Source organism: Quercus lobata, chromosome 8 (genome assembly GCF_001633185.2).
Source record: "Quercus lobata isolate SW786 chromosome 8, ValleyOak3.0 Primary Assembly, whole genome shotgun sequence".
In the NCBI taxonomy this organism is placed as follows: Eukaryota; Viridiplantae; Streptophyta; class Magnoliopsida; order Fagales; family Fagaceae; genus Quercus; species Quercus lobata.
The window spans coordinates 51,742,727-51,766,645 of NC_044911.1; the positions used below are offsets into that span (position 1 = coordinate 51,742,727).

The 23,919-nt window shown below is 34.9% G+C and overlaps 2 protein-coding genes across 4 annotated transcripts in view; both read left to right on the forward strand.

The window, feature by feature from the left end:
• LOC115958546 (BEACH domain-containing protein C2) overlaps positions 1 to 17,074 on the forward strand; it is a 36,357-nt gene extending 19,283 nt beyond the window's left edge. For all 3 annotated transcript variants that reach the window (XM_031076966.1, XM_031076967.1, XM_031076968.1), the window contains exons 14-32: positions 112 to 657; positions 739 to 882; positions 1,046 to 1,522; positions 2,693 to 2,835; positions 4,319 to 4,388; positions 4,548 to 4,631; positions 5,836 to 5,892; positions 6,032 to 6,100; positions 6,184 to 6,270; positions 6,350 to 6,466; positions 7,738 to 7,887; positions 8,001 to 8,085; positions 8,187 to 8,307; positions 8,493 to 8,589; positions 8,680 to 8,793; positions 11,954 to 12,323; positions 13,993 to 14,783; positions 15,250 to 15,372; positions 16,403 to 17,074. In XM_031076966.1, coding sequence (XP_030932826.1) covers positions 112 to 657; positions 739 to 882; positions 1,046 to 1,522; positions 2,693 to 2,835; positions 4,319 to 4,388; positions 4,548 to 4,631; positions 5,836 to 5,892; positions 6,032 to 6,100; positions 6,184 to 6,270; positions 6,350 to 6,466; positions 7,738 to 7,887; positions 8,001 to 8,085; positions 8,187 to 8,307; positions 8,493 to 8,589; positions 8,680 to 8,793; positions 11,954 to 12,323; positions 13,993 to 14,783; positions 15,250 to 15,372; positions 16,403 to 16,480 — 3,723 coding nt within the window. In that variant the 3' untranslated portion in view covers positions 16,481 to 17,074. The remainder of the gene's footprint in view (positions 1 to 111; positions 658 to 738; positions 883 to 1,045; positions 1,523 to 2,692; positions 2,836 to 4,318; positions 4,389 to 4,547; positions 4,632 to 5,835; positions 5,893 to 6,031; positions 6,101 to 6,183; positions 6,271 to 6,349; positions 6,467 to 7,737; positions 7,888 to 8,000; positions 8,086 to 8,186; positions 8,308 to 8,492; positions 8,590 to 8,679; positions 8,794 to 11,953; positions 12,324 to 13,992; positions 14,784 to 15,249; positions 15,373 to 16,402) is intronic.
• A 2,729-nt stretch (positions 17,075 to 19,803) lies between these two features.
• Positions 19,804 to 22,387, forward strand: LOC115958550 (eukaryotic translation initiation factor 5B). Its single transcript, XM_031076972.1, has 5 exons — positions 19,804 to 20,106; positions 20,220 to 20,251; positions 21,422 to 21,654; positions 21,865 to 21,994; positions 22,089 to 22,387. Exons 1-5 carry the CDS (start codon positions 19,944 to 19,946, stop codon positions 22,221 to 22,223), a joined length of 693 nt encoding a protein of 230 aa, XP_030932832.1. The 5' UTR covers positions 19,804 to 19,943; the 3' UTR covers positions 22,224 to 22,387.
• Positions 22,388 to 23,919: the final 1,532 nt, after the last annotated feature.

Genomic DNA, 23,919 nt, shown 5'->3' on the forward strand with positions numbered 1-23,919 from the left:
TATTTCCTATAAACAAGGGGTGGAGGATGATGTTACGGTTGAATCCTGATTGAGTGTTGGGTTTACCTGTAAAAAAAATCTTTTGAGATGTATCATTTTTATATCTTTCAGGCTGCTCTTGCCATGATATCTCCAGCTTGGGCTGCTGCTTTTGCATCACCGCCTGCTGCAATGGCATTGGCAATGATTGCTGCTGGTGCTTCTGGGGGTGAGTCCTCAGCTCCTGCCACTAATTTGCAGCTCAAGCGTGATTCATCATTGCTTGAAAGGAAAACTGCTAGGCTTCATACATTTTCAAGCTTTCATAAACCTTTGGAGGCACCTAACAAATCGCCAGCACTTCCTAAGGACAAAGCTGCTGCAAAAGCTGCTGCCTTGGCAGCTGCACGTGATCTTGAACGCAGTGCCAAGATTGGTTCTGGAAGGGGTCTCAGTGCTGTGGCAATGGCCACTTCTGCACAACGAAGGAATGCCAGTGACATGGAGCGTGTGAAGAGATGGAATGTATCTGAAGCAATGGGAGTTGCTTGGATGGAATGTTTGCAACCAGTTGATACAAGATCAGTTTATGGGAAAGATTTTAATGCTCTTTCCTACAAATTCATTGCTGTACTTGTTGCAAGTTTTGCTCTAGCAAGGAACATGCAACGATCAGAGGTTTGAGTGGTGCTTTTCCTTCTGGTTTTCATTACTTACGGAGGTAGCATTTAAGATTTATCATTTTTCCTTTCTCTCCAGATTGACAGGCGCGCTCAAGTTGATGTAATAGCTCGTCATCGTTTTTCAACTGGAATTCGTGCATGGCGCAAACTTGTCCATTGCTTGATAGAAATGAACTGCCTTTTTGGTCCATTCGGGGACCATTTATGCAATCCTGCACGTGTATGTTGTTAGAACTTACTCTGTAAACTGCATCTTCAGTTGTTGCTGCATTTGTATTAGTTACTCATGATATGATGGCCCTGCACCTTTTGTATCATTTATGACTTGTTTACTGTGAAGGTAGGAATCATAATCTCTGAAAGAAACCATTGTGGATCTGTAGGTTTTTTGGAAGTTGGACTTAATGGAAAGTGCTTCAAGGATGAGACCATGTTTGAGGAGGAATTATAGAGGGTCTGATCACTTTGGTGCTGCTGCCAATTATGAGGATCATATTGAGACAAAGCAGGATCAAGAAAATGTCATAAATTCATCGAATGCTCCTATTCTAGCAGCTGAAGCCATCTCGATGGAGCCAGTCAATGAAGAAGATGAGCAGGTGGAAATTGATAATTCAGATATCAGGGCTCATGAAACAAAACATGGTGCAGATATTCAGCCAAGAGCATCTGGGACAGCTGAGCAAACCATGCAGGCATCCCTTGGAGGTAATGATCAACTCACTAGTGACCAAGACTTGGTCCAAAGTTCTTCAGCAGTTGCCCCTGGGTATGTTCCCAGTGAACTTGATGAAAGAATAGTTTTTGAGCTTCCTTCATCAATGGTTCGGCCACTGAGGGTTGTACGAGGAACCTTTCAAGTAAGTTATACAAGCTCAAGCTTGACATTTCTTTCAATTTACATTTGATAATCTCATTTGCTTTGCGATCATGCCATGTCTAGATGCATATTATGAATTTATGATGTGGGCACACTATTTTTTTTTTTATTCCATAAATGTCAGAGAAGTATATGCAATCAATTAGAACTAAGGAAAATTCCTCTTTTGGATCATTATAAATATCCACTATTCCATTTATGTTTAAGGGCCAACTTGGTATCGTTGCTGTTGTCCCTTACCTAAGAGAATGAGCCCTGTTTAGACACTTCCTTGAGCAATAGCGATGAGCTGTACCGTTTGAATGATATTACTGCTTGTTAAAATGCTGTGCTCAACCCGATCTCAAGATGGAGTTATGTTGTGGCTCTGTGGTGTTATAGAGTTCAACCCTCATGGTGTCCTTTTTTAAATGAAAATTTTGCTTACAGAGCCAAACCTTGTTTGGATTGGAAGATACTAGTAGATATGTCTCCAATATATGTTTTTTTTTTTTTTGGATAAGTAAGAAAGATGTATATAAGTTGGCAAGTTTATTATTATTATTATTATAAGTTGGCAAGAAATATACACCTTTCTTATTTATCAAAAAAAAAAACTTGCCAACTTATACACCTCTTTCTTACTTATCACCAAAAAAAAAAAAAAAAAAAACTTGCCAACTTATATACATCTTTCTTACTTATCAAAAAAAAAAAAAAAATTCTCTAATATGTGTTTAAGAACGATTGAGTTTTAACTGAAATCGCACTTTCTCCCCTTGTAACAACAAGGTGGAGGGTGAAGTTGTTGGTTCGAAACTTATTGTGTGCCTGTGCAAGTGCAACTTACAATTTTTTTTTTCTTTATATCCCTTGTCGATTCCCATTTTCTAGATACTATTTTTTAAACCCCCCTTTCTAGATACATAGCATGCATTTTAAAATGATATCTTATTTTTTTTATTTCATCCACAGTGACTGTGACTATCAAACCTTTTTTCTGTTTCCAATGGATTGGAATTGAAATGGGACTACCTTCTTTTCTTTTAGTTATGACCTAGGCAACTGAAATCAATATTTTAGTGCTATAACTTGTCCCAAGAAATTTGACTTATCGTAATTACTCATAATAATTTCTACTAAGCTTAGACTCCAATGTCTCCTTTTTCAGGTAACCAGTAGGAGAATAAATTTTATAGTTGATAATAGTGAGACCAACATCACAGATGGGTTGGAATGCAGTACTGAGTTGAGAGGCCTAGAAAAGGATCACAGCTGGTTGATGTCCTCTCTTCATCAAATATATAGCAGAAGGTAAAGTCAATAGTATATTTATGTTAGTTTTATTGTAATTTATTTTTGTGCTTGTTGGAACCTTAGTAAATTGAGCTATTAATTTTTGAAATATCATTGAATACATCATTTTTTTTTTTTTTTACTGTGAATTAAGCTTTTAGATAGCTAATAGTGGGTTAATCTAGGTTTTTTTTTTTGGGTCGTATCTAACACATTAAGATTATGTTTGTCATTAGGGAACTGAGTTTAGAAAAAAGAAATAAAGATGGACTGGCATTTGGTTCATGGAACTATATAAAACGCATTTGGTTAGGGAAAATGGAAAATGGTTTTCAAAATTGTTCGCCCTTCGAGAATCTATTTTTGTAACATATGGAATTTTCATTGCTTCTTATCAAACCTAGGTTTACAGTTTGGATTCTTTCAAAAAAACGGCATTGCAATGTAGTGGATGGTTCCATTTCTGAACTAACTTGGTCAAATTCTGATTTACCTATAATCCTTAGGCACCTAAACATAGGGGTGGCAATTGCTATAAAAAAAAAAATATAGGGGTGGCAAAATCCAACACAATCAGTAAACACGACACGAAATTGGTAGGTTATGAGTTGAGGTTTAATGGGTTCGTGTCATATTCGGACTGACACAATTAACTCGTTTAATAAATGTGTTGTGTTTGTGTCCAACCCATAGAACCTGTTTGACTCATCTGACATGTTTATCTAAATGTCATTTTACCAATATACCTTTCAAAACCATAGGTTTATAAACTAAGGTTTTTTTTTTTTTTTTTTTATGATAAGTAAAACTAAGGTTTATTTTGTTTGACATATTGATCGAATATTTGAGATATTGAGATATGTTTTAGTTTTTAATGATTATTTGTAATGCAATTACTCACTAGTTCTAAATTTGATATTAAAAAAATCTATTTGTTTGGTTTTTTATAGTTTAGATCAATTGGGTATATACTAAAATTTGTATTTTTTTCGCTTTGATAAAATCTAATAAATGGGTCAACATGACTGACCTATTTAATAAACAGGTCGTGTTAGGGTTGAGGAATCCTGACCTGGTTAATACATGTGTCAAGTTATTGTTGACTCATATAGTCAAATACTTATGAGTTGACACAACATGAACCCGACATGCTAACACAAATTGCCACCTCTACCTAAACACTAAGGCTAGATTGAGTAATGGCAAGAACCAGCTACTATGGACCTATCAAAAAGAACCAGCTATTATGGATTTGATATGTCTTAATAGTTATCCAACACAAAAGATATTAAGCCACTTACCATCTATTTGCTGTGAAGAAAGATGCTTTTCTTTCATTTTCTCCTCACTTAAGTCTGAGATGTTATTTCTCATACTATCTTTTGTAGTTATGTAATATAATGTGATGCCATTGCCTCTCAGCTGTTCATGTTAAGTTATTTGATACTTTTCTGTTTGTTTCTGTTCTTCATCTCCCTTTACTGGGTTCTTTTCCCCACAGGTATCTCCTAAGAAGGAGTGCTTTGGAACTGTTCATGGTTGACCGCTCAAATTTCTTCTTTGATTTTGGGGTACATCTTTGAAAGATATCATCTCCATTTCCTTTGCTTTTTGCTTGTGTAAATAATAAAAGTATAAAAGTATTTGTTTCCAATCCTTGCAATATGCCTGCTAATCAACCTGTTGTTGACATTTACTTTTTCTTGTTTCCCCCCCTTTTTATACTTCAGAGTGTTGAGGGGCGGCAAAATGCATATCGAGCTATTGTTCAAGCGCGTCCTCCTCATTTGAACAATATATATTTGGCAACTCAGGTTTGCATCTTGTTCCTCCTGCTATATGTGTAGATAATTGTCTGTGAAAGTTTTTTGTCTGTCAGTGTTGTGTAAGGATCTTGTTAGCAAAAATATAAAAGGTATAAACTTTCTACTTTTACACCCACAATAACTTCATCTGTCAACTCCATTGTTGGTTTAAATATCCTCTCATTCCAGTCAAACTTACTAAATTTCAAAGAATTTTAGACATGGAACTTTCCCGTCCAGATAGTGCTCAAACTAAAGTTTCTATTTATTTATTTATTATCTGAGTTTATGAATCAGATAGCTACTTTGTGAATGTAATATTTGGTATACATGACAGGCATGTAGAGTGCATTAGGTTTTGTCTGGTAGAGAAGATAGAGAAGTGAGAGGAAAGAAAATATAAAGTGGATGAGGAAAAAAAAAAGGATAAAAGAGATTAACATTGGTTAGGAGGGAGAGAAAAGTGGAGAGAATAAAGCATCTTGTATTAAATTCTATTATATCCTTTTATTGAATAAATTAGAGGGATTAGATTGTCAAATCACCTATGTTAGACTTTTATAAAAAAAAAAAAAATCACCTATTTAAGACATTTTTCTCCCATTTTGGGAAGATTTTAAGTGGCACACCTAGATAGAAAGCAATAAGCTTTCATTTTTTTCATTTCTTCTACTTTTTTGTTCTACCAAACAAGCTAGAATTGCAATCTATCTTCCATTTTCTCTTCACCCTTGTCTATCCTCTCATTTTTCCACCCTACCTAATGCACTCTTTGTCTGATTGTGGAAGTGTAAAATAGGAATTTTCTTTATAAGTAATAAATATTTTTTTTTAGGTAAGAAGAAAACTCACAAGATAGAGCCTCCTAAAGAATTACAATTGTAGATTAAATAGACTTTGATATTGACTAATGAGTTACAAGATACCCCCAATCATAGGGTTTGTGTTTTTAAAATTAAAATGTGAGCTTAAAATCTCACTTATTCTAGGTATTACACTTTTACATAGCTTCTTTTTAAACAAGATAAGCTTATTTGAACACACTCACAACATTTAAAAAAAAAAAAAAATACTAGACATGATCTCTATGACATTTGAATTTAGCTTCATGTGTGTGAGTGATTTCAGTGCAGGATTATAATCTTTGCAAGGATTTCCCCCTTCATCTTTGCCTTTATAGTTGAGGACTAATTTAATTATTTATGTATTCTAGAGACCTGATCAACTCCTGAAGAGAACTCAGCTTATGGAACGTTGGGCAAGGTGGGAGGTATGAGTTCAGAGTGAACTTCACATTGTCAGGAATATTGTTTGCAGTTATATAGCTTTAGTGCTTTCATTTCTTAAATTTTAATATGTCCCATAAAGAGATGAGAATAATAATCTGTATAATCACAACTCTCATGCAGATCAGCAATTTTGAATATCTGATGCAGCTGAATACCCTGGCTGGTCGTAGTTATAATGACATCACTCAGGTTGATTTTTCTCAACAGTTCTTCATTTTATATGGAGAAATTCTGAGCATCTGTTACTAAGCTTTTTTTCATTTTTCTTGCAGTATCCAGTTTTCCCTTGGATTCTTTCTGACTACAGTTCAAAAAGTTTGGATCTCGCTGATCCTTCTTCTTATCGAGATCTTTCAAAGGTGGCATCATTTGAATTTTTCTTCCTGTCATTGTAGAATTATGAATTTTATGGTGTCATTAAAGCCTTATATTTTACAGCCTGTTGGTGCTTTGAATCCTGACCGTCTCAAAAAATTCCAAGAGAGATATTCTAGCTTTGAGGATCCCGTCATCCCCAAATTCCATTATGGTTCACACTACTCAAGTGCTGGAACAGTAGGTGTTCCCTTGTATTTATTTTTTTGTATTAGTGTTTTTGCTGTGTTAATATATTGTAATTGCTGTGCCCAATGAGTTATAGCTCATCTGAAACTCCATTCTTCGTTAGTAATTGGTTGGAGGGTGAGATTAGGGGTTCAAATTACTCAAGTGAGGAATTCGATGATTGCTGCAAGTTGGAGACTGCGAGCCGTGGACCTTCCACGGAGGAATTTGATGATATTTGATATTTCTTTATTTGCTTTGCAAAATATCATGTTGCTTGTGTGTAATCCATAATTAAAAAAAATTATTATTTATATATTGAAAATTTTTCTGGTTTGATTTCAGGATCCTATTTTGCTAGGGTAGTAGTGAATTATGATAACTCACAAATTCAATAGTAATTTGAACTTTTCTTGCTAAAAGTTAGCATGAAAGTTTGCTTACATCCATTGTTTGCCTTAGTTTATATGAAATGTTGCTTGTTTTTCAATTATGTTGTCATTTTCAAATAATTTCAAAGTTAAAATACCTTTTATTCTTTGGTTATTCGGCTGTGTACACTGAAAATTTTGCAATTTATCCTGGATCCTAGTTTGCTAGTTAGTAGTGAATTGAGAGACTTGAACTCTCCTTGCTAAATGTTCACAGGAAGTTCTAGGTACATCTCAAATGTTGCCTGTTTTCCAATTAGGTTGTCATTTTCTCAGAGCATAGATCTCAAATTATTTCAAAGTTAAAACACCTTTTTATTCTTTGGTAATTCAGCTGTCTACACCGAAAATTTGCAATTCACACTGGACCCTATATTGCTAGTTATTGAATTGAGAAAAACTTGAGCTTTCCTTGCTGAAAGTTCATGTGAAATTCTAGGTACATCTATTATCTTCATTATATTATATAAAATGTGCCATGTTTTTATTTGGCTCTCCTTTGTACACTTTCTGTGTACTAGGGCAGTGCGACCCCTTTTTTTTGAGCCTTTCAATTAAATTCAATTGCTTAAAAAAAAATGTAAAAAAAAAATCTATGTTTCCAGATTTGTCATTTCTCAAAGTACAACTTTATTCGTGACAAGACACCTTTATTCTTTGGTAATCTGGCAGTCTATGTTGAAAAATGGCAATTTGTTTGATTTAATATTCTGAAACTTGTCATTTCTGATATTTATACAACATTCTTTGTGTTTGTGTACTAATTAAATTCAGTATCAATTGGGTGAAGTTTCTTAATTATTAGGAGACACTATGATGATACCTCTGGAATTTTTTGTGTTTCTATTACAGGTTCTATATTACCTTGTTAGGGTTGAACCATTTACAACTCTCTCGATTCAATTGCAAGGTGGCAAATTTGATCATGCAGATCGGATGTTTTCAGATATTGCTGGTACTTGGAATGGAATTCTTGAGGAAATGAGTGATGTGAAGGAATTGGTATGTGTATGATCATTATTATGAAGGAATTACATCTCTCATCCTTGTTTACTTTTCAATTTCATATAATGGTTATGAATTTGAAATAAATATTCTGTGTTTTTGTACCTTAGGTTCCTGAGCTATTTTACCTCCCTGAGACCTTGACCAATGAAAACTCAATTGATTTTGGTACAACACAATTAGGTGGAAAGCTTGGTATGTTTCTCAAATTACTTTGTTTTAGTAACATGGATAAATATTGATGGCCATCAAACTGAAGTTGAATGTTCTCTTTTGATTTATATTCACCATATCAGATTCTGTTGAACTTCCTCCTTGGGCTGAAAACCCAATTGATTTCATTCATAAGCATCGAATGGCTCTTGAGAGCGAGCATGTATCTGCCCATTTGCATGAGTGGATTGATCTTATATTTGGGTAGGTATCCCAATTTTGTGACAGGAATTATAATTTTCTGAATCATATTGCTCTGTTATTTCATTTTTAATCTTTAGACAATTGTTAACCATGGTAGAGATATTAGAAAACTGTCATACTGAAATCAACTTGGAGCTTCTTCTTTTTTTCATCTGGTGTTTACTGCATTGAATTGGAACGTTCAGGTATAAGCAACGGGGCAAAGAAGCTATATTGGCAAATAATGTATTCTTTTATATCACCTATGAAGGGACAGTCGATATTGATAAGATCGTGGACCCAGTAAGTCTATTTTGCTGGCCATAATTGCTCTTCGATTTTTCTGTTTCTTACTTGTGTTCATTTTGTTTTCCTCTTTTGTACCAACAAAAGGTACAACAGCGCGCTACACAAGACCAGATTGCATACTTTGGACAAACCCCATCCCAACTTTTGACTGTCCCTCATTTGAAGAAGATGCCATTAGCTGATGTTCTTCATTTGCAGGTAACAATCAATTTCATTTGGCTGAACATTAATTTTCTTGGGTTCAATTTGTTTCTGCAGATTTCTTATACATATGGAATTTTTTTGTTTTTATCCTTAATTTTAATGTAGCATTCTATATCTTCCCCCTAGATTTTTATGGAGGTGTCGTGTATCTCCATTATGTTGCTGGTAGTGGGATGTATTTCATGATAATTTAAAACCAAAATGGGGGATTAAGCTTATTAGTCTCTCCGTGAAGCTTTAGGAGAGTAATTGAGCACAGGTTGAGACATGAAACAACAATATCAAAGAATTAATTTGGTATTATTTTAGGGTAGACAACAATGGAGGCTATTTTCTTACCTGGGCATTTAATGGAGAAAATAGAGAAAGGAGTCGAGATTTTCACATGGTTTTTATTGACTTAGAGAAAGTTTATGATAAGGTATTTAGAAAGGCAATTGGTGGATTTTGAAATGGAAAAGGGCTACTCTAAAGAATTTTAATTTGGTTAAGGATATGTATGCCAGTGTGATAACTAATGTGAAAACCAATGAGGTATCATAAGCATTCCTATCACAATAAGTTTGTATTAAGGATCAGTATTAAGTTCTTATCTCTTCACATTTAATTATGAATGAGCATACTCTATTCAAGAGAAGGTTCTATGGTGTCTGCTTTATACAAATGATATTGTTGTTAGTTGATAAGACTAGAGCTAACTCATTGGAAGTTTGGAGGGATACTTTAAATAATAAGGGTTTAAAGGTAAATAGGACCAGTATGGTCAAAGGCGAGCCAGGTGCTTGGTCAAGGCAAGGCACCTTTGAAGCCTTGAGGCAAGGTTCCTCTAAATAGGGTGTTTGCCTTTGGAGCCTAGGTGAACGGCTGAACACTCAAGCTTGCCTTTAAAGCCTAAGTGAGAGCCTCAATGAAATTCAGCAAAAAGAAAGAAAGGAAAAAAAAAATAAAAGGGGAAAAAAACCTTCAATCATATAATCTTTTAGCTTTGATTTTTTTTTTTTTTTTTTTTTTTTTACTTTTTGTTTTTAGAAGATTTTGGTAGCGTTTGGATTGGGCTGAAACGCAGTGCGTCTGCGTTTCAGCCCTTTTTTTATTATTATTATTTTGTTTAAAGCTTGTTTTGTTGACTTTCAGTGTATGAACAATGCATCCGTATACTATTCACAGATCCACAAATTTTATTTTTCAGCAATTTTTTCATTAAAAATAGGTCCACGATACTATTTACACATTTAAAAATTATTTTGCTACAGTGTTTTCAGTTTCAGTTTTCAGTTTCAGCAAAAATAAGCTCAATCCAAACGGACCATTTATATAATATTGTTAAATGTTTATTTTTAGATTAATAGAGCCTGCTACTGGTTTGAATTTTCAAACCATTCCTAATGAGCATTAGATACATATGATTTGAGTTCAAACGGTGGTAAGAAGGTTGGTAGGGTGGGAAAAGTGTACTTTCCAAAAAGAGGAAGGGTGATTTTGATTAAGAGTACGCTATCTTCTTTTATTTTATTTTATTTTAATATCTTTGTTCATGATGCCTACACATGTGGCCAATAAATTGGAAAAACTCCAAAGATATATTGTATGGGGAGGCATTGGTGATACCTCAGAAGTTCTCCTTGGTGGATGGTGGTGTGCTCACCCTTAAAAGAAATGGAATTTGAGTATCAAGAAGCTTAGCTCTTTTAATTTGGCACTCTTAGGGAAGTGGCCTTGGAGGTTTGGAGCGGAAAGGGACCATCTCTGGAGGAGAGTAATCTATGCTGAATATGGTGAAGTTTGGGGAGGGTTGATAACAGAGTAGCCTTGGGGTCAGAAGAGTATCAGTGGGGGATGGAAGCCATTCTTCAAATTCTCATGGTTTGTATGAGCAGCTCTTGAGTAAGATTTTGGACAAGGAGGCTTCAACATCTTAATTGTTCAATACCTATGAGGGTGAGGTCCAATACATTAATCCTCATGTCATCAGGATTGGGAATGGAATCAGTTGCTTCTTTTTTTGAGTTGCTCTATGATAATTTGCCTTCGTTGACATGTGAAAACTGAGCCTTGTGGATACCAAACAAGAAAGGCATGTTTGAGGTTCGATCATGCTATAATGCCCTTAGGGGTTCTACAGGTTTCCCTTCCCTTGGAAGAGCATATGGATGACCAAGGTCCCACAATGTGGAATGCGGCTTTAGGGAATGTCTTGACAATTGACAACTTCGAAAAAGGCATCTTGTTGATTATTGATTGTTGTTGTATGTGTTAAAGAAGCAGGGAGTCTATTGATGACCTGCTACTTAAATGTTCTTAGGCAACAAAGATATGTTCATTTGTCTTTGCATTGTTTGGACTAGTCTGGGTGATGCCTAAATTTGGGCTTGATCTTTTGGAGTATTGGCAAGGATGATTTCATTGCCATAGAGTAGCTAAGGCGTGGCAAGTCATGCCCATTTGTGTCGTGGAATTTGTGGTATGAAAGAAACAGGAGGGTTTTTGATGGAATTGAATGTCCTACCTTTGTAATCAAAGAGCACAATGTGGTCCTTGTATGAAAAGAGTGTAATGATTATATTTAGAGTTCTGCACTTCACTTTGCTCGCCTGAGCGCCTTTTTGGTGCCTTAGGTGATACAAGGGCTTGGCACCTCAAGGTTGCCTTTTGCTGTTGACCACATTAAATAGGACTAAAATTGATTATTTGCCCATCCAGAGAATAAATCTAGTATATAAATAGAGGTGAAGGGATGGTGAAACTCATTCATCAAAAGATATTGAGGGGTGATAACTTTTGGTATCTTGAATTGATAATGCATAAAGATGGGGAAATTAAGGACGATGTGGCTGATAAAATAGGAGTGGGTTGGGGTAAATAAAGTAAAGAAGTGTGTGTGTAAATATTGCAAGATGCCCCATTAAGGCTAAATGGTACATCCATGATGATAATAATGATGATAACGGTGTACTGCTATTGTACATCCTTTGTGCATGAGTTGTCTTCTCCCTCCCCCCCCACCCCCCCAAATACAACCCCTTATCAAAAAAATAATAAAAACTCCTTTCACTTGAGTTTTCATGTTAACATTGAGGTTTCAGCTGTTATGGTGTCTGTTATCTGATAAAGTATATACTTAAAAGATGATCCTGATTGTAGTTTTACTTGTCAGACCATCTTTCGCAATCCTCAAGAAGTCAAACCATATGCTATTCCAACACCTGAACGCTGCAATCTACCTGCAGCTGCCATTCATGCTTCTTCAGATACTGTTGTAATTGTTGATATTAATGCCCCAGCGGCACGTGTTGCACAGCACAAGTGGCAGCCCAACACACCTGATGGTCAGGGTACACCGTTCCTCTTTCAACATGGCAGAGCCTCAGCCAGCTCTGCTGGTGGAACATTTCTGCGCATGTTCAAAGGACCAGCTGGATCTGGTGCTGACGAGTGGCACTTTCCCCAAGCTCTAGCATTTGCCACATCTGGGATCAGAAGCTCAGCTATAGTTTCAATTACATGTGACGATGAAATTATTACTGGTAATCATATATTTAGTTTTTATTCTAACCTTACGTACTTTGAATTTAATATATCAAGTAGAGTGCTTCCATTCCTGTAAAAAATTGTAAGAATTTTTTAACTTGATGAAGTATTTTTTTGCTAAACACTTTCCTTGGGTATACTGTGAGTTCATTGTGTACTTTTTTAATCTAATAATAGGACTTTACTAGCTTACAACCTTGCAACTCTGCATTCTTGCTTCTCTTTTGTATCTGTAAAGAACCTATCAGGTTAGCAGTGTTGTCAACCTAGGCATATCTTACACCATTTGTGGTAATATCTTAAAAGAATTACTTTCATCCTTACACATTTCATTGATCAATTATACGGCATTTCTTCTTCTCTGAAAGGCTATTAAGTGATCAGAGGTTGATTAAAATTATTGAAGCTAATCTTTTTCCTTCCCAAATTTTTAGGACTAAAGCTGTGTTGTTGTTGTTGTTGTATACTAATCTTGTGCTTTGTTGTGTTACTGGAAAGGTGGAGGAAACCGACTAGAGCAGCAAGTTATTCATGGTTAATAGTTAGTACTTATTTTACTCATAGGATTTTCTATTGATATACCAGATTAGTGCGATTCTGATAGATAGCTTTTGTGAGTATCTGAGAAACCTGCAGGTGCTAAATTGTTCAGCCATCTCTGTTGAAATGTCTTGGCTAATAGGTGCACAGTACATGCATGCATTAAACTAGTAATAAATTTGGAATTTGATGTTTAAAGGCAATAGACCCTTAGAAAATTCTGAGCTGCATTTGAGGAGAACCAAATAATGGAACTGGAAGAAAAAGAATGGAAAGCTAATTTGGTACTTGTTTCTGAATACATCAATTTTGGGGGTTTTAACTTTATCACTGGTGACCTTTTTATTTTTGGATTTTCTATTTATTCAATTTCAAATTCATCTAAATCTCATATTACATTAGGATGTTTGACATATTTTTTTATCAATGGTAACAGTGCATTTTCCATTAAATTTTATGTGTGTTTGCTCTATCTATTAGTTTGATTTCTGATAAGGAATTCGGAAATGCCTATAAGAGAGAATGAAAATTTTGGAATCCACATACCTGAACCCTGAATAACTCTCTCTCTCTCTCTCTCTCTTTTCTTTTTTTTTCTTTGCCCATTAATTTTCACACTGAAGGAAGACTAACGTTAGAAATATGTAGGTGTGTCTGTGTGATATTTCTGCTTAGTTTGATTCCCTAGAAGATAGTTGAAAAGACAAAGGAAACAATGTAGAATTTTGAATTGGCATAATCTATTTCTATCACTTGTGTTTTCATTTTCTTTGCCATTCTGGTGTTCCTGGAAACCTGGTGGAGCCTAATGAGAGCAGCATGTATAGCCTAGGAAATGTTAGTTAGTCCTTTCCAATGTCATGTTAATGTTACTTTTGTCTTTTATTACTTGGATTTGTTGGGCTTAATCCTCCCCTGGGCCCTACGGAAGTTTATTAACTTACAATATATTGTTGTTATTTGCACTATGGTTGTTTGAATTTTCTACATATGTCTCTAGTGTGAACTCTTTTTCCACTGCTGCATGTTAAAATTCAGCCTGCATTGAATTTGATGACTGAGATAAGTATTTGCTATTGCACTTCTAGATTAACTTTGTCTTGTACCTTTTCTGCTGGTAACTAGGTGGACACTTGGATAATAGTATCAAGCTAATATCATCTGATGGTGCAAAAACCTTAGAAACAGCCCATGGGCACTGTGCTCCAGTTACTTGTCTTGGTCTTTCACCTGATAGCAACTACCTGGTGACGGGATCCAGGGACACGACGGTATTACTTTGGAGAATACATAGGGCATTTACTTCTCGCTCAACCAGCATATTAGAGCCTTCCACTGGAACAGGGGCACCGACTTCAACCAGCAGTACTACTCCATCAAACGTATTAGCAGACAAAAGCAGGAGGTGTCGTATTGAAGGTCCCCTACATGTTCTTCGGGGTCACCACCAGGAAATACTCTGTTGTTGTGTCAACTCAGATCTGGGAGTTGTGGTTTCATGCTCCACTTATTCAGATATTCTCTTGCATTCTATAAGAAGGGGTCGCCTGATAAGAAGGCTTTCTGGTGTGGAGGCCCATGCTGTCTGTCTCTCATCTCAGGGGGTTTTAATGGCCTGGAATAAATCACAACAAACTCTCAGTTCCTTCTCTCTTAATGGGGTTTTGATTGCCAGAGCACAACTTCCTTTCCATTGTAGCATCAGTTGCTTGGAAATTTCTTTGGACGGGGAGAGTGCTTTGATTGGAATGAATTCATGTTTGGAAAATGATATGACTGCCAATAATAGATGGGATCTGAAGTTACAGAAGCCAGGGACTGAAAATCTTGATTTGGAATCAGATGAAACTGGGAAAAGCAACAGATTGGATCTTCCATCGCCTTCAATTGGCTTCCTGGATCTGCATACTCTTAAGGTAGGAGGCATGGTACATATGAGATTGGTACAACAATCCATCATATTTATTCTCCTTATATTAGTGGTGTTAACCACAAATTACTTGAAATCTGGTACGTTGAGGTGCTGGAGTGTGTTTTGGTGTTTAAAGCCCATTGTTAAGATACAGGAACTTGGCTAAATTGTTAAGCCCTCTTGTCTTTTCTCCTTCCATGCCATGCCCTGGGTCTGAATAAGTTTTTGTAAAACTTAGCATTCCTATAATATCAATGAGACAGAACAGAACATGATGATAGGAATTTCATTTTATCTATTCTTTTTTTTTTTTTCTTTGCTTCTTGTGCATGTCTTACGAATGGAATTTAACTTGGATATTTTTCATTTTGATGTCTTAGATTTTGCTCACAAATTACTTGCTTGGTGTCATAACTCATGAGTAAGTTGGCTCATGCCCTACTAACAGGCAATAATACCTAATCCTGCAGTTATTTCATATACTGGAGCTTGGTGAAGGGCAAGATATTACAGCTCTGGCTCTAAACAAGGATAACACGAATCTCTTGGTGTCAACTGCAGATAAACGGTTGATAATATTCACAGATCCAGCTGTAAGTTAAATGTTATGTTATTCTTTGTATTTAATGTTGTTATTGCTTACTCCATGGCAGAGCAATATGCTACTATTTGAGCTGGGGAATCTTCTTTGACTCCTTTTAGCACTGTTTAATGGGATAACCATGCTCAAATGTTTTGTTAAATGATCTTTTTTCATGTGATTAACTGAAGAACATATGATGCTCAACAAAAGAAGAAAAAAAAACAAAAACAAAAAACTGAAGAATCTATGAAGGACATTGCTAACAACCAGCAAATGCTTTCAATCTATTCTGGGGACTGAGGGTGGTTGTCTGCAGTGAACTGCAGTTGATTAGATGAATTAGTCGTATTCGAGGCGACTACCCTCCTAGAGATAAAGGAAGAAGGAATATTTGTGTTAAATTTTATTTTCCTCATTTTATTCATCTTGATGCTTAAATACACTGAACTGGAATTCAAATTAACAAGATAACTCCTAATCTTATCAGCTAGAGTTCTATCACAAGATAGACTCCATCCTAAGTCCTAACAACTTAATTCAATTATCAATCAAATTCAAATACACATTATCCTAACACAACTGAATTAATGATAGCTACTACGTGAGGCAATATCTTGATCCCAATAACTTAGCCACTGCCTGACTCAGCAACTCCTTCCAACTCCATGTGTCCATGGGTCATAACATTGTCCCACTTAAGCAAAGAACAAATTGATTCCGTTTGAGACTTTCAATTACATGAGCTCCTTCATCTTTATAATGGAATACAATAGATATTTAAAAGAAAAAGAAATTTCCTCAACCTTTTAGTTTTTATTTAATGTTCTAATTGTTGTTATTGTCCATCAATTTATTTTGTTACTTTGATGTAAGCAAAATTGTTTAATTAAAATAAACTTTTTGTTTTATAAAACAGTATTTTAAGAACAGAATAGATTTTCTTTACCCTGCAAAAAGAAAAAAGGAAATAAGTAGCAATCACTGTAAATGCATATTCTAAATTGAAATGTTGTCACGCTGTTGCTGCCTTTTGCTTGCAGTTGAGTTTGAAAGTGGTGGATCACATGCTCAAGCTTGGTTGGGAAGGTGATGGGCTCAGACCCCTCATAAAGTCGTAGTTTTAGACCTTCAATATTTGTTTTACTGGATACGGAACACAAAAGACATGGATACCATTATTATACCACCAGGACAGATATACTACAAGAGCCTGTTGGCTGCCTTGTTCAAAATCAAAGTCAATTTCGTTCAACGCCGTCTGTGTGGGTGTAACATAAGTATTAGTCTAGCAGAGCAATCCTATGTATATCTATAGAGTGCGTTGTTGTTAGATGGATTCAGGCATTTTGTTTTTTAAAGGAAACAAAAATTGAGTTGTAAGTATGCTGTCATTGAGGTTGAAGATCTTTAGGGTCTGAGGTTAGGCTGTTCATTTTTGTCAATCAAAAATTTTTGTTATAGAAAATTAAATGAAAGTACAGTATATACATTCCTGTATTCTTTTTGGATAGAGACTACCGTGAATTGCTTTCTCCGGTAGCTCAATAGACCCATATATCTCAAGTCAAACAGAATTGAATCATGGAAAATAGAATTGAGGTATTGAAGGCTGCCCCATCATGAAGCTGCCTGATGTTTCATCTAATCATTAATACAAATAAATATGTAAATAAGATTTTGTGGTAATTATTAAACATTTAATTTCATGGTAATTTTACTGGATTCCTGAGACTTCGGCCAACATTCAGGCCTAAATTTTATTCCAATGTGTACAAAAATATTGTCATTTTCTTTTATTTTTGGGTAAATTGCAAACTGTATTCCTAAAGTTTTGAGATGTTTGGATTTTACACCTTAAAATTTTAGAATTTGGATTTTACTTATTGAAGTTATATTTCATTTGTATGAGCAATCCTTCTGTCCATATTTTCTATTAAGTGTCATAAGTTTGTCATGCTTGTTTATTTCGTCTAATAAAATGATGTTATGTTATTTTTATTTTAATTATTAAAAATTTTATAGGCTAAAAAAAATGTTGTAACATTGCTTTATAGAATGAATTAAACATCTGTGGTAAGCTTATGTGGCATTTATCAAAAAATATAGATAGAAGGGTTGCCAATGCAAATGGAATATAACTTTAGAGGGTAAAATCCAAAATTTAAAACTTTGTAAAATTCAAATTTCTCAGAACTTTAAGGTGTAGTTTGAAATTTAACCTTTATTTTTTTGAGAAACAAATTGTCCCATGTTCTAAACCAAAGAAATCTATATTACTGCATCTTGTTATAACCGTTGGTGTTAGTGGATGTTACTTCTTTCCATGTTTTTCTTTCTATACTGTTTTTATGTCAATTGGACTTTAGTTTTTCTCTCTCCCTATCTTATCTTTCTTGGATCTTGTATTACCTTCCATTATGTAAGCCCAATATATGTTCAGGACTGCCATTGGTAAATGACCGACTTAATTCTTATATTTTGGAGCCATAGAAGACTATCAGGTGTTTTCAGGGGATATTTTGAACTTAAGTTTTAGAAACTTGAGATGCTAGTTTGTTGCTAGTTTGTTACATAGTTTTGAAATATAACAACTAAAATATTTCAAAAATAATGTTAAATGAAAAAAAAATTCGGTGTTTTCATAAGGAGATTGGTATTTATTGTGTCCCATCTTTGAGTGTGATGACGTTGAATTTGTCCTAGTCATGAAATTTGAGCACTGCCCAACGGCCCTATATGATCACTTGATTGAAGAGATCCAGTTGATGGCCTCACTAGTCCTGTTCTAATGTTAATGTTGGATAAGAAAAGAGAGAGCTACCCTCTTGTTTTGTTGCCGTGGTTAAGCAATGACTCTGCATTACGTGGGTTTTCTAAAATTTCTAATGAGACCACCCACATTTTCTTAAAATTTCTCATGAGACCACCCTCTGAGCATTACGTGGGTTTTCACACATTGCTGTGGACATTCCTCTCATTCCACCTCAGGCTAAATTTTTGTTCATTTCAAGTCATTCCAGGTTATTTCGATTAAGTTTGTTTTGGTTCTCTTTTTATTTTCTAATAAATTTTTTTTTTTTTTGAGATAAAACGTAGAAATTTATTTGATAAAATATGCGAACAATACATAAAAACCCTGCAAAATAAAACAGGGGAACCGGAACCTCTGACCCTCTGCTAATAGCAAAACAATTATGCAGGAAAACAAACTATTTCTGCATAGACTACAACATTACATCAGAATATTACATAGACAAATAGGGATATTTAACCCTCTGCTAACAACAGAACAATAATGTAGAATTATGTAGAAAACAACTTCTGCAGAATTCAAAAACAATACTTAGAAACCTATAAAACAAGCAGAGGAGTTGGACAACTATTACAACATTACTAGACCTATACTGCAGAAGCAAAAAATAATGTTATATTATTTTGATTTGATTTTTATTATTTTATTGGTGATGAGTATATATTAGTGTTAAATGTTCATTTAAATATTTGTTTATAATCTTCAAACTATATGCTAGATTTGATTGGAATCGAAACATTTTGTTTTAATAGACAAATTGGAAACCTAAACATGAACAAATGGAATTAACAACATTGGTCTCATATGAGTCCCACCTGTATATGTATATTTTAAGAGACTATGTCTCATGAGTTACAAGGGGGGAAATTTGCAAAATAACACCAAAATGTTAACAATTTTGTTAGTTAGCATTGTTTCCAAACTATTTAGGAAACTAACATCTCGAGTCTCTTACACTCGAGTTCATTGTAGCGAATCGAGTGTTGAAGACTCAAGTTGATGTGGAAATCAAGTCTCTAATACTCGAGTTCCCCCAAACCCAAATATTCCACCGGAGACAGACCAACCTAGAAAATATAGAAGCCGCTCCGGTGCCATGATCATCAAACCCAAGCTAAGATTGTCAAATTCAAGCAGCTTCGATGTCGAGATTGTCAAACCCAATGCCGAGATCGTGATTTTTGGGTTTGGGTTTTTGCTTCGATTTCGAGATCATTATTTTAAGGGTTTGGGGTTTAGGTTTGGGTTTTTGCTTTGCTTTCAAGGTCGTTATTTTAAGGGAAGAACCATCTTGAGTTTTGGGGGCTTGGAAGAAGAGAGTGGAACAGCAGTGGAGAAAAGAAAAAAAAAATGAAGATGGAGAGAAGAAAAAGAAGGAAGGAAGAAGAAAAAGCAGGAACTCGAATCCCATGTGGACTTTAGTTTTAACTCGAGTTTCTTAAACTCGAGTTGCTACAGTAACTCGAGATGCTAGTTTTCTAAATAATAAAATTGCTAACTAACAAAATTGTTAGCAAAATGGTATTATTTTGAAAAAAAATATAGTTACAAGGTAATTCTTTTTTTATGTGGGAATTACCACTTTTCCCATCGCTGGCAATCTACCGCAAGAATAATTGTGGCAAAAAAAAATTTGGAACTTTTTAGGTCGTAATTTTCGACCAAGCAAATGAAAAACTGAAGCGAGAAAGAAAGAAAGCAAAGCAGGAAAAGTAGTAGGGTTGCTAGCTATTCGCAACTCGCTAAACAACATATCATATTATTCAGAGATGGGAAGGAAAGGACAGAAAAGAAGAGAGAAAAACTACGCAGCCGCACATGGAGGCCACAGCCGCCTCCCTCCGCCGCCCGTCCTCTCCCAAATCGACGCTGTCCCTTCCAAACTCCGGAAGCTCATGTCCCTCACTTCCTCTCTCTCCCCCAAACCCCAAGGTTCCCCCTCTCTCTCTCTCTCTCTCTCTCTCTCTCTCTCTCTCGCTCTTCCTGTCTATATGCCTATATATAGGTTTTTGTATCTTTCTCAGATGGCTTTGTGTTTGTTTCAGAGTCTGCTGCAAAGGATGGTCAAGCTAATAGTGTAAGTTTCTTCTAATTTTTGTTTTCTCTCTTCCATAACTAATCCCAAGTTTCAATTATTCTTATTCTTATTAATTGGAATTCTATAGCGCTCACTTCTTTTCTGCCCAATCCATGATCATTGTAGATTTTTTTTTTTGCTAATTTGTAGTGATTTGTTGATATTGGGGCTGTGCTTTATTGCTTTTTTCTGCTCCCAATAAATGTGTTTTAATAATGAATTTTGAGATTAAAAAAAAAAAAAAAATCTTGAGATTGAATATGTAGAATGATATATAAGGTGCTAAGCATTGAGGATGAAACTGAGTTGCATTTTTTTATTAGATACTCTGTTTTTCATTGGCTGAATCACGAATTCATGCTTCCAATGGCAATGATAGTTGTAGAATGTAAACTTGTATTAGGGTATCGGGTATCGTCAAGTCGTTAGATTTATGATTAGGTTCTGTTTAGAAAACATGGGTGTGACACTTCCCTTTAAAGTTAAATCCTTTTTGGGAACTTTATTAATCCTTGAAAGCTTCATTGCTTATGCAAGAATTTGACAATCCACTATGAATAGTGAGTTTTTGATGATTGACTATCTATTTTGATTGGTATACACATACACACATACACACCCAGTGGGTCTTGAACCCATGACCTCATCTTCCATCCCATTATTATGAGAGGAGGAAATGCCAGCTGAGCTATAGCTAATTGGCTGATGACTGACTATCTTTTATAATTGAAAACTTAATAGAAAAATTACAATTGAGCTTGGTTTAAAAGTAGTTCAGTTTGACGTTTTAATTTTAATATTTATTGGATGCTGACACTAGGGGTGCACAGCGTGATAAGCTAACAACTATTTATTTTTATTATGTTACAACTCTTGCAAACATAATTGATTTCTTCTGCTCTCCCCCTCCCTTTTTTTGGCCTCTTGTTCTTGTTAATTTTCTCCATGGGGAAATAAATTTTACGAGACATATGCTTGAGTTTTTATTGTGACAATCAATGGGTGATTGACTTGATCTTTTCTTTTTTAAATTTTTTATGGGGACCCCATTATTCATGCCCTAAGCCCCTAGTAGTTTTCCTGACAACTCTGATTCTTCTTATCAAGCTTTTAGTTCTTCAGAAAAAAATCAGATTTTGTGCCGATTAGTTATGTCTGATAAATTTACAGAAATCCCGTCCAAAGGATAGAGCTGACTTAAGAACTAGTGTGATGGATGATGGAGGTAATGATGAGCATTTGAAGACATCTGAGGATACAGATGATGGTGATGATATTGTGCAAAACAGCACAAGTGAAAAGAAAAAGAAAAAGAGAAAGAGAAAGCAGGTTAATGACCTTCGATTTGAAACACCTATGGAGAACTCAGATACTCGTCTTAAAAGACGGGAGCGCAAGAAAAAGTAAGCAATTCAAATTGTACTTTATTATTTTTTCCTTTTTAACCAGTTTGATATTAAAAAACCATATTATGCCAATTATCTTTTTGCGGCGTGTAATTTTACATGGTTCTGGGAAAAGCAAATAGAGTAAAAATTTCCAGAACTTCTTACTCAGCTCAGGCATGCTGCCTTTGCTTAACAGATATGTAAGTAAACCTTAATTTTATACAGGTACCTGGAAGAAAAGAAGAAGAAACATAAAAAGGCCAAGACAGGGGAGGAGCTGGACTTTCCTGGGCGTGAGAAGATAAAATTTGGAGAAGTGGTTGAAGCTCCACCAAAGTTGACTTCAGTTCCTAAGGTATTATCATATATTTTTGTTTTATTATATAACAGATAAATATGATCTCCCATTGACAAGAAATCTCATTTTTTTAACTGATATTATCATGAAGGCATTCAAGAATGCCCAAAATGCTTCGCAAGAGAGGATTCGGTTGCAAACTATCGAGGCATATAGGAGCCGCAAGGGATGGGCTTCAAGGCCAGGGATTCAACTTCCTTCTCCAGTGACTACACCAGCACTTTAGTAGGTTTCAAATGATGCATGCCCATGTTCCTATAATCCATGTCTTTTATGTTTGCATGACATTTAGGTGTGTATTTATTGTTGAGGACTTGAGGGCTCGTGCTCTCACAAATTTTGTTATGAATGGAAATGAAGAAAGTTGGTGGATCATTTTCTCTTGTATTATTGTGGAATCTAGTCTAATTATGTATACTGAAAAGTGAAAACTAACCCCATGTCACAACATTATATATATATATATATATATATATATAAATTTTTTTTTGGGTCTAAAGATTAATGAAAACGTCATTTTAGTATTTTTTTACCCCTCTAAGTATCAGTCATATCTTTTATATTATGTGGATAAACTTTCCAAGAGTGCTTGGAAAGCTTAGGTTTCATGCTGTCTTCCACCATTCTAGGAGGCTGAAAGACTTGTAATAAAGACTTGGCAAAAGTTTGGTCTCATCATATAACCTAAGGTAATTTTTGTTTTTGTTTTTGTTTTTGATTTTTTAAAATTTTACTATCTTGTATTTTATTATTTGATCTTACTTATATAATTGAAATATATTCTTTAAGTTACATATAATTATTTATTAAATTTTGCATCCCCCAAACATGATACTAATTAATTTTTGTTTTCTCTAACAACGATGCTTCTGCCGTACTCATGAAAAAAAAAAATAAGGATGCATCTGTGGTTTTTGATGGAGGAATTAAGGAAAGTTTTATTTAGTGTGATTCTAGCACTAAGGGAGTTTTTAAACGGTGCATGTGGTCATTAATTTTTTGAACCAATTCTGTCATCTGATGTAATACACTTGAAGTAAAAGTCATATATATATATATATATATATATATATATATATATCATCTGAAGGGGTGATAAAAAAACCCTTTTGCTTAAATCCAGTCATTTGCTCATACATAGGATTCAGTTCATGATTTTATGCTTGGCTTGTAATCCAACATGTTAAAATTTCATTGAGATATCAAAAGAATGCTTGGCTCGCTACGTGAATGGCCTAATCTCCTCCTATAGACACAAGAAGTATGACAAAATGAAGTAATTTAATCTAATAATGGCAGTGATTAGATGTTACATTTACATACGAGTATTATCTTTTCCAGTTCTCAGTGTGCCATGTATGGCGTGGAGCAGTGACTTGCCTTCTAGTATCTCCAAGTGATTAGTCCCTTGCTTGTTCTTACTAGTTCCCTTGTTTGGGTCTTCCTAGTTCGGCCTAAGCAATCCCTTGTAGCATGACTGAACTTCCTTAACACCAAGTCTCCTATCTATAACTTCCTTGGGTTTACCTTGGCGTTGTAGCATCCTATTATCCTTATCCAACAGGGTGCATGGCTACTCACTCCCTCTTCTCCTCAAGTAAGCCCAAGCTCTCCCTAAGCTTGGTTGAGTTCCCAGTTAGGGTGAGTTTGTACTAATTCTTAGAGAATTGTTGATTTTTATATTTATTGTGCACTCATCTTTTGGGCATACATTTGAGAAGACATTGTAATTGTTTTTATAATAGTGAATATATGGTTGGAGTTGGTCTCGTAGTTCTTCCTTTCAAGAAGAAAGGGTTTCTATGTAAATATTGGTGTTCTTGTGTGTGATTAATTTATCTTTTTATTGGTTTGAGATATTGGCCTAGCAATTTTAGCTAGAATATTTAAAAAATTTTAGTAAAAATATTTGTTGATTTAAA

Coding starts and splice junctions, on each gene's coding strand:
- LOC115958550 (XM_031076972.1), top strand. CDS start 19,944: ATGGGAAGGAAAGGACAGAAAAGAAGAGAGAAAAACTACGCAGCCGCA. Junction 20,252..21,421: donor AGGATGGTCAAGCTAATAGT/GTAAGTTTCTTC, acceptor ATAAATTTACAG/AAATCCCGTCCAAAGGATAG. Junction 21,995..22,088: donor AGTTGACTTCAGTTCCTAAG/GTATTATCATAT, acceptor ATTATCATGAAG/GCATTCAAGAATGCCCAAAA.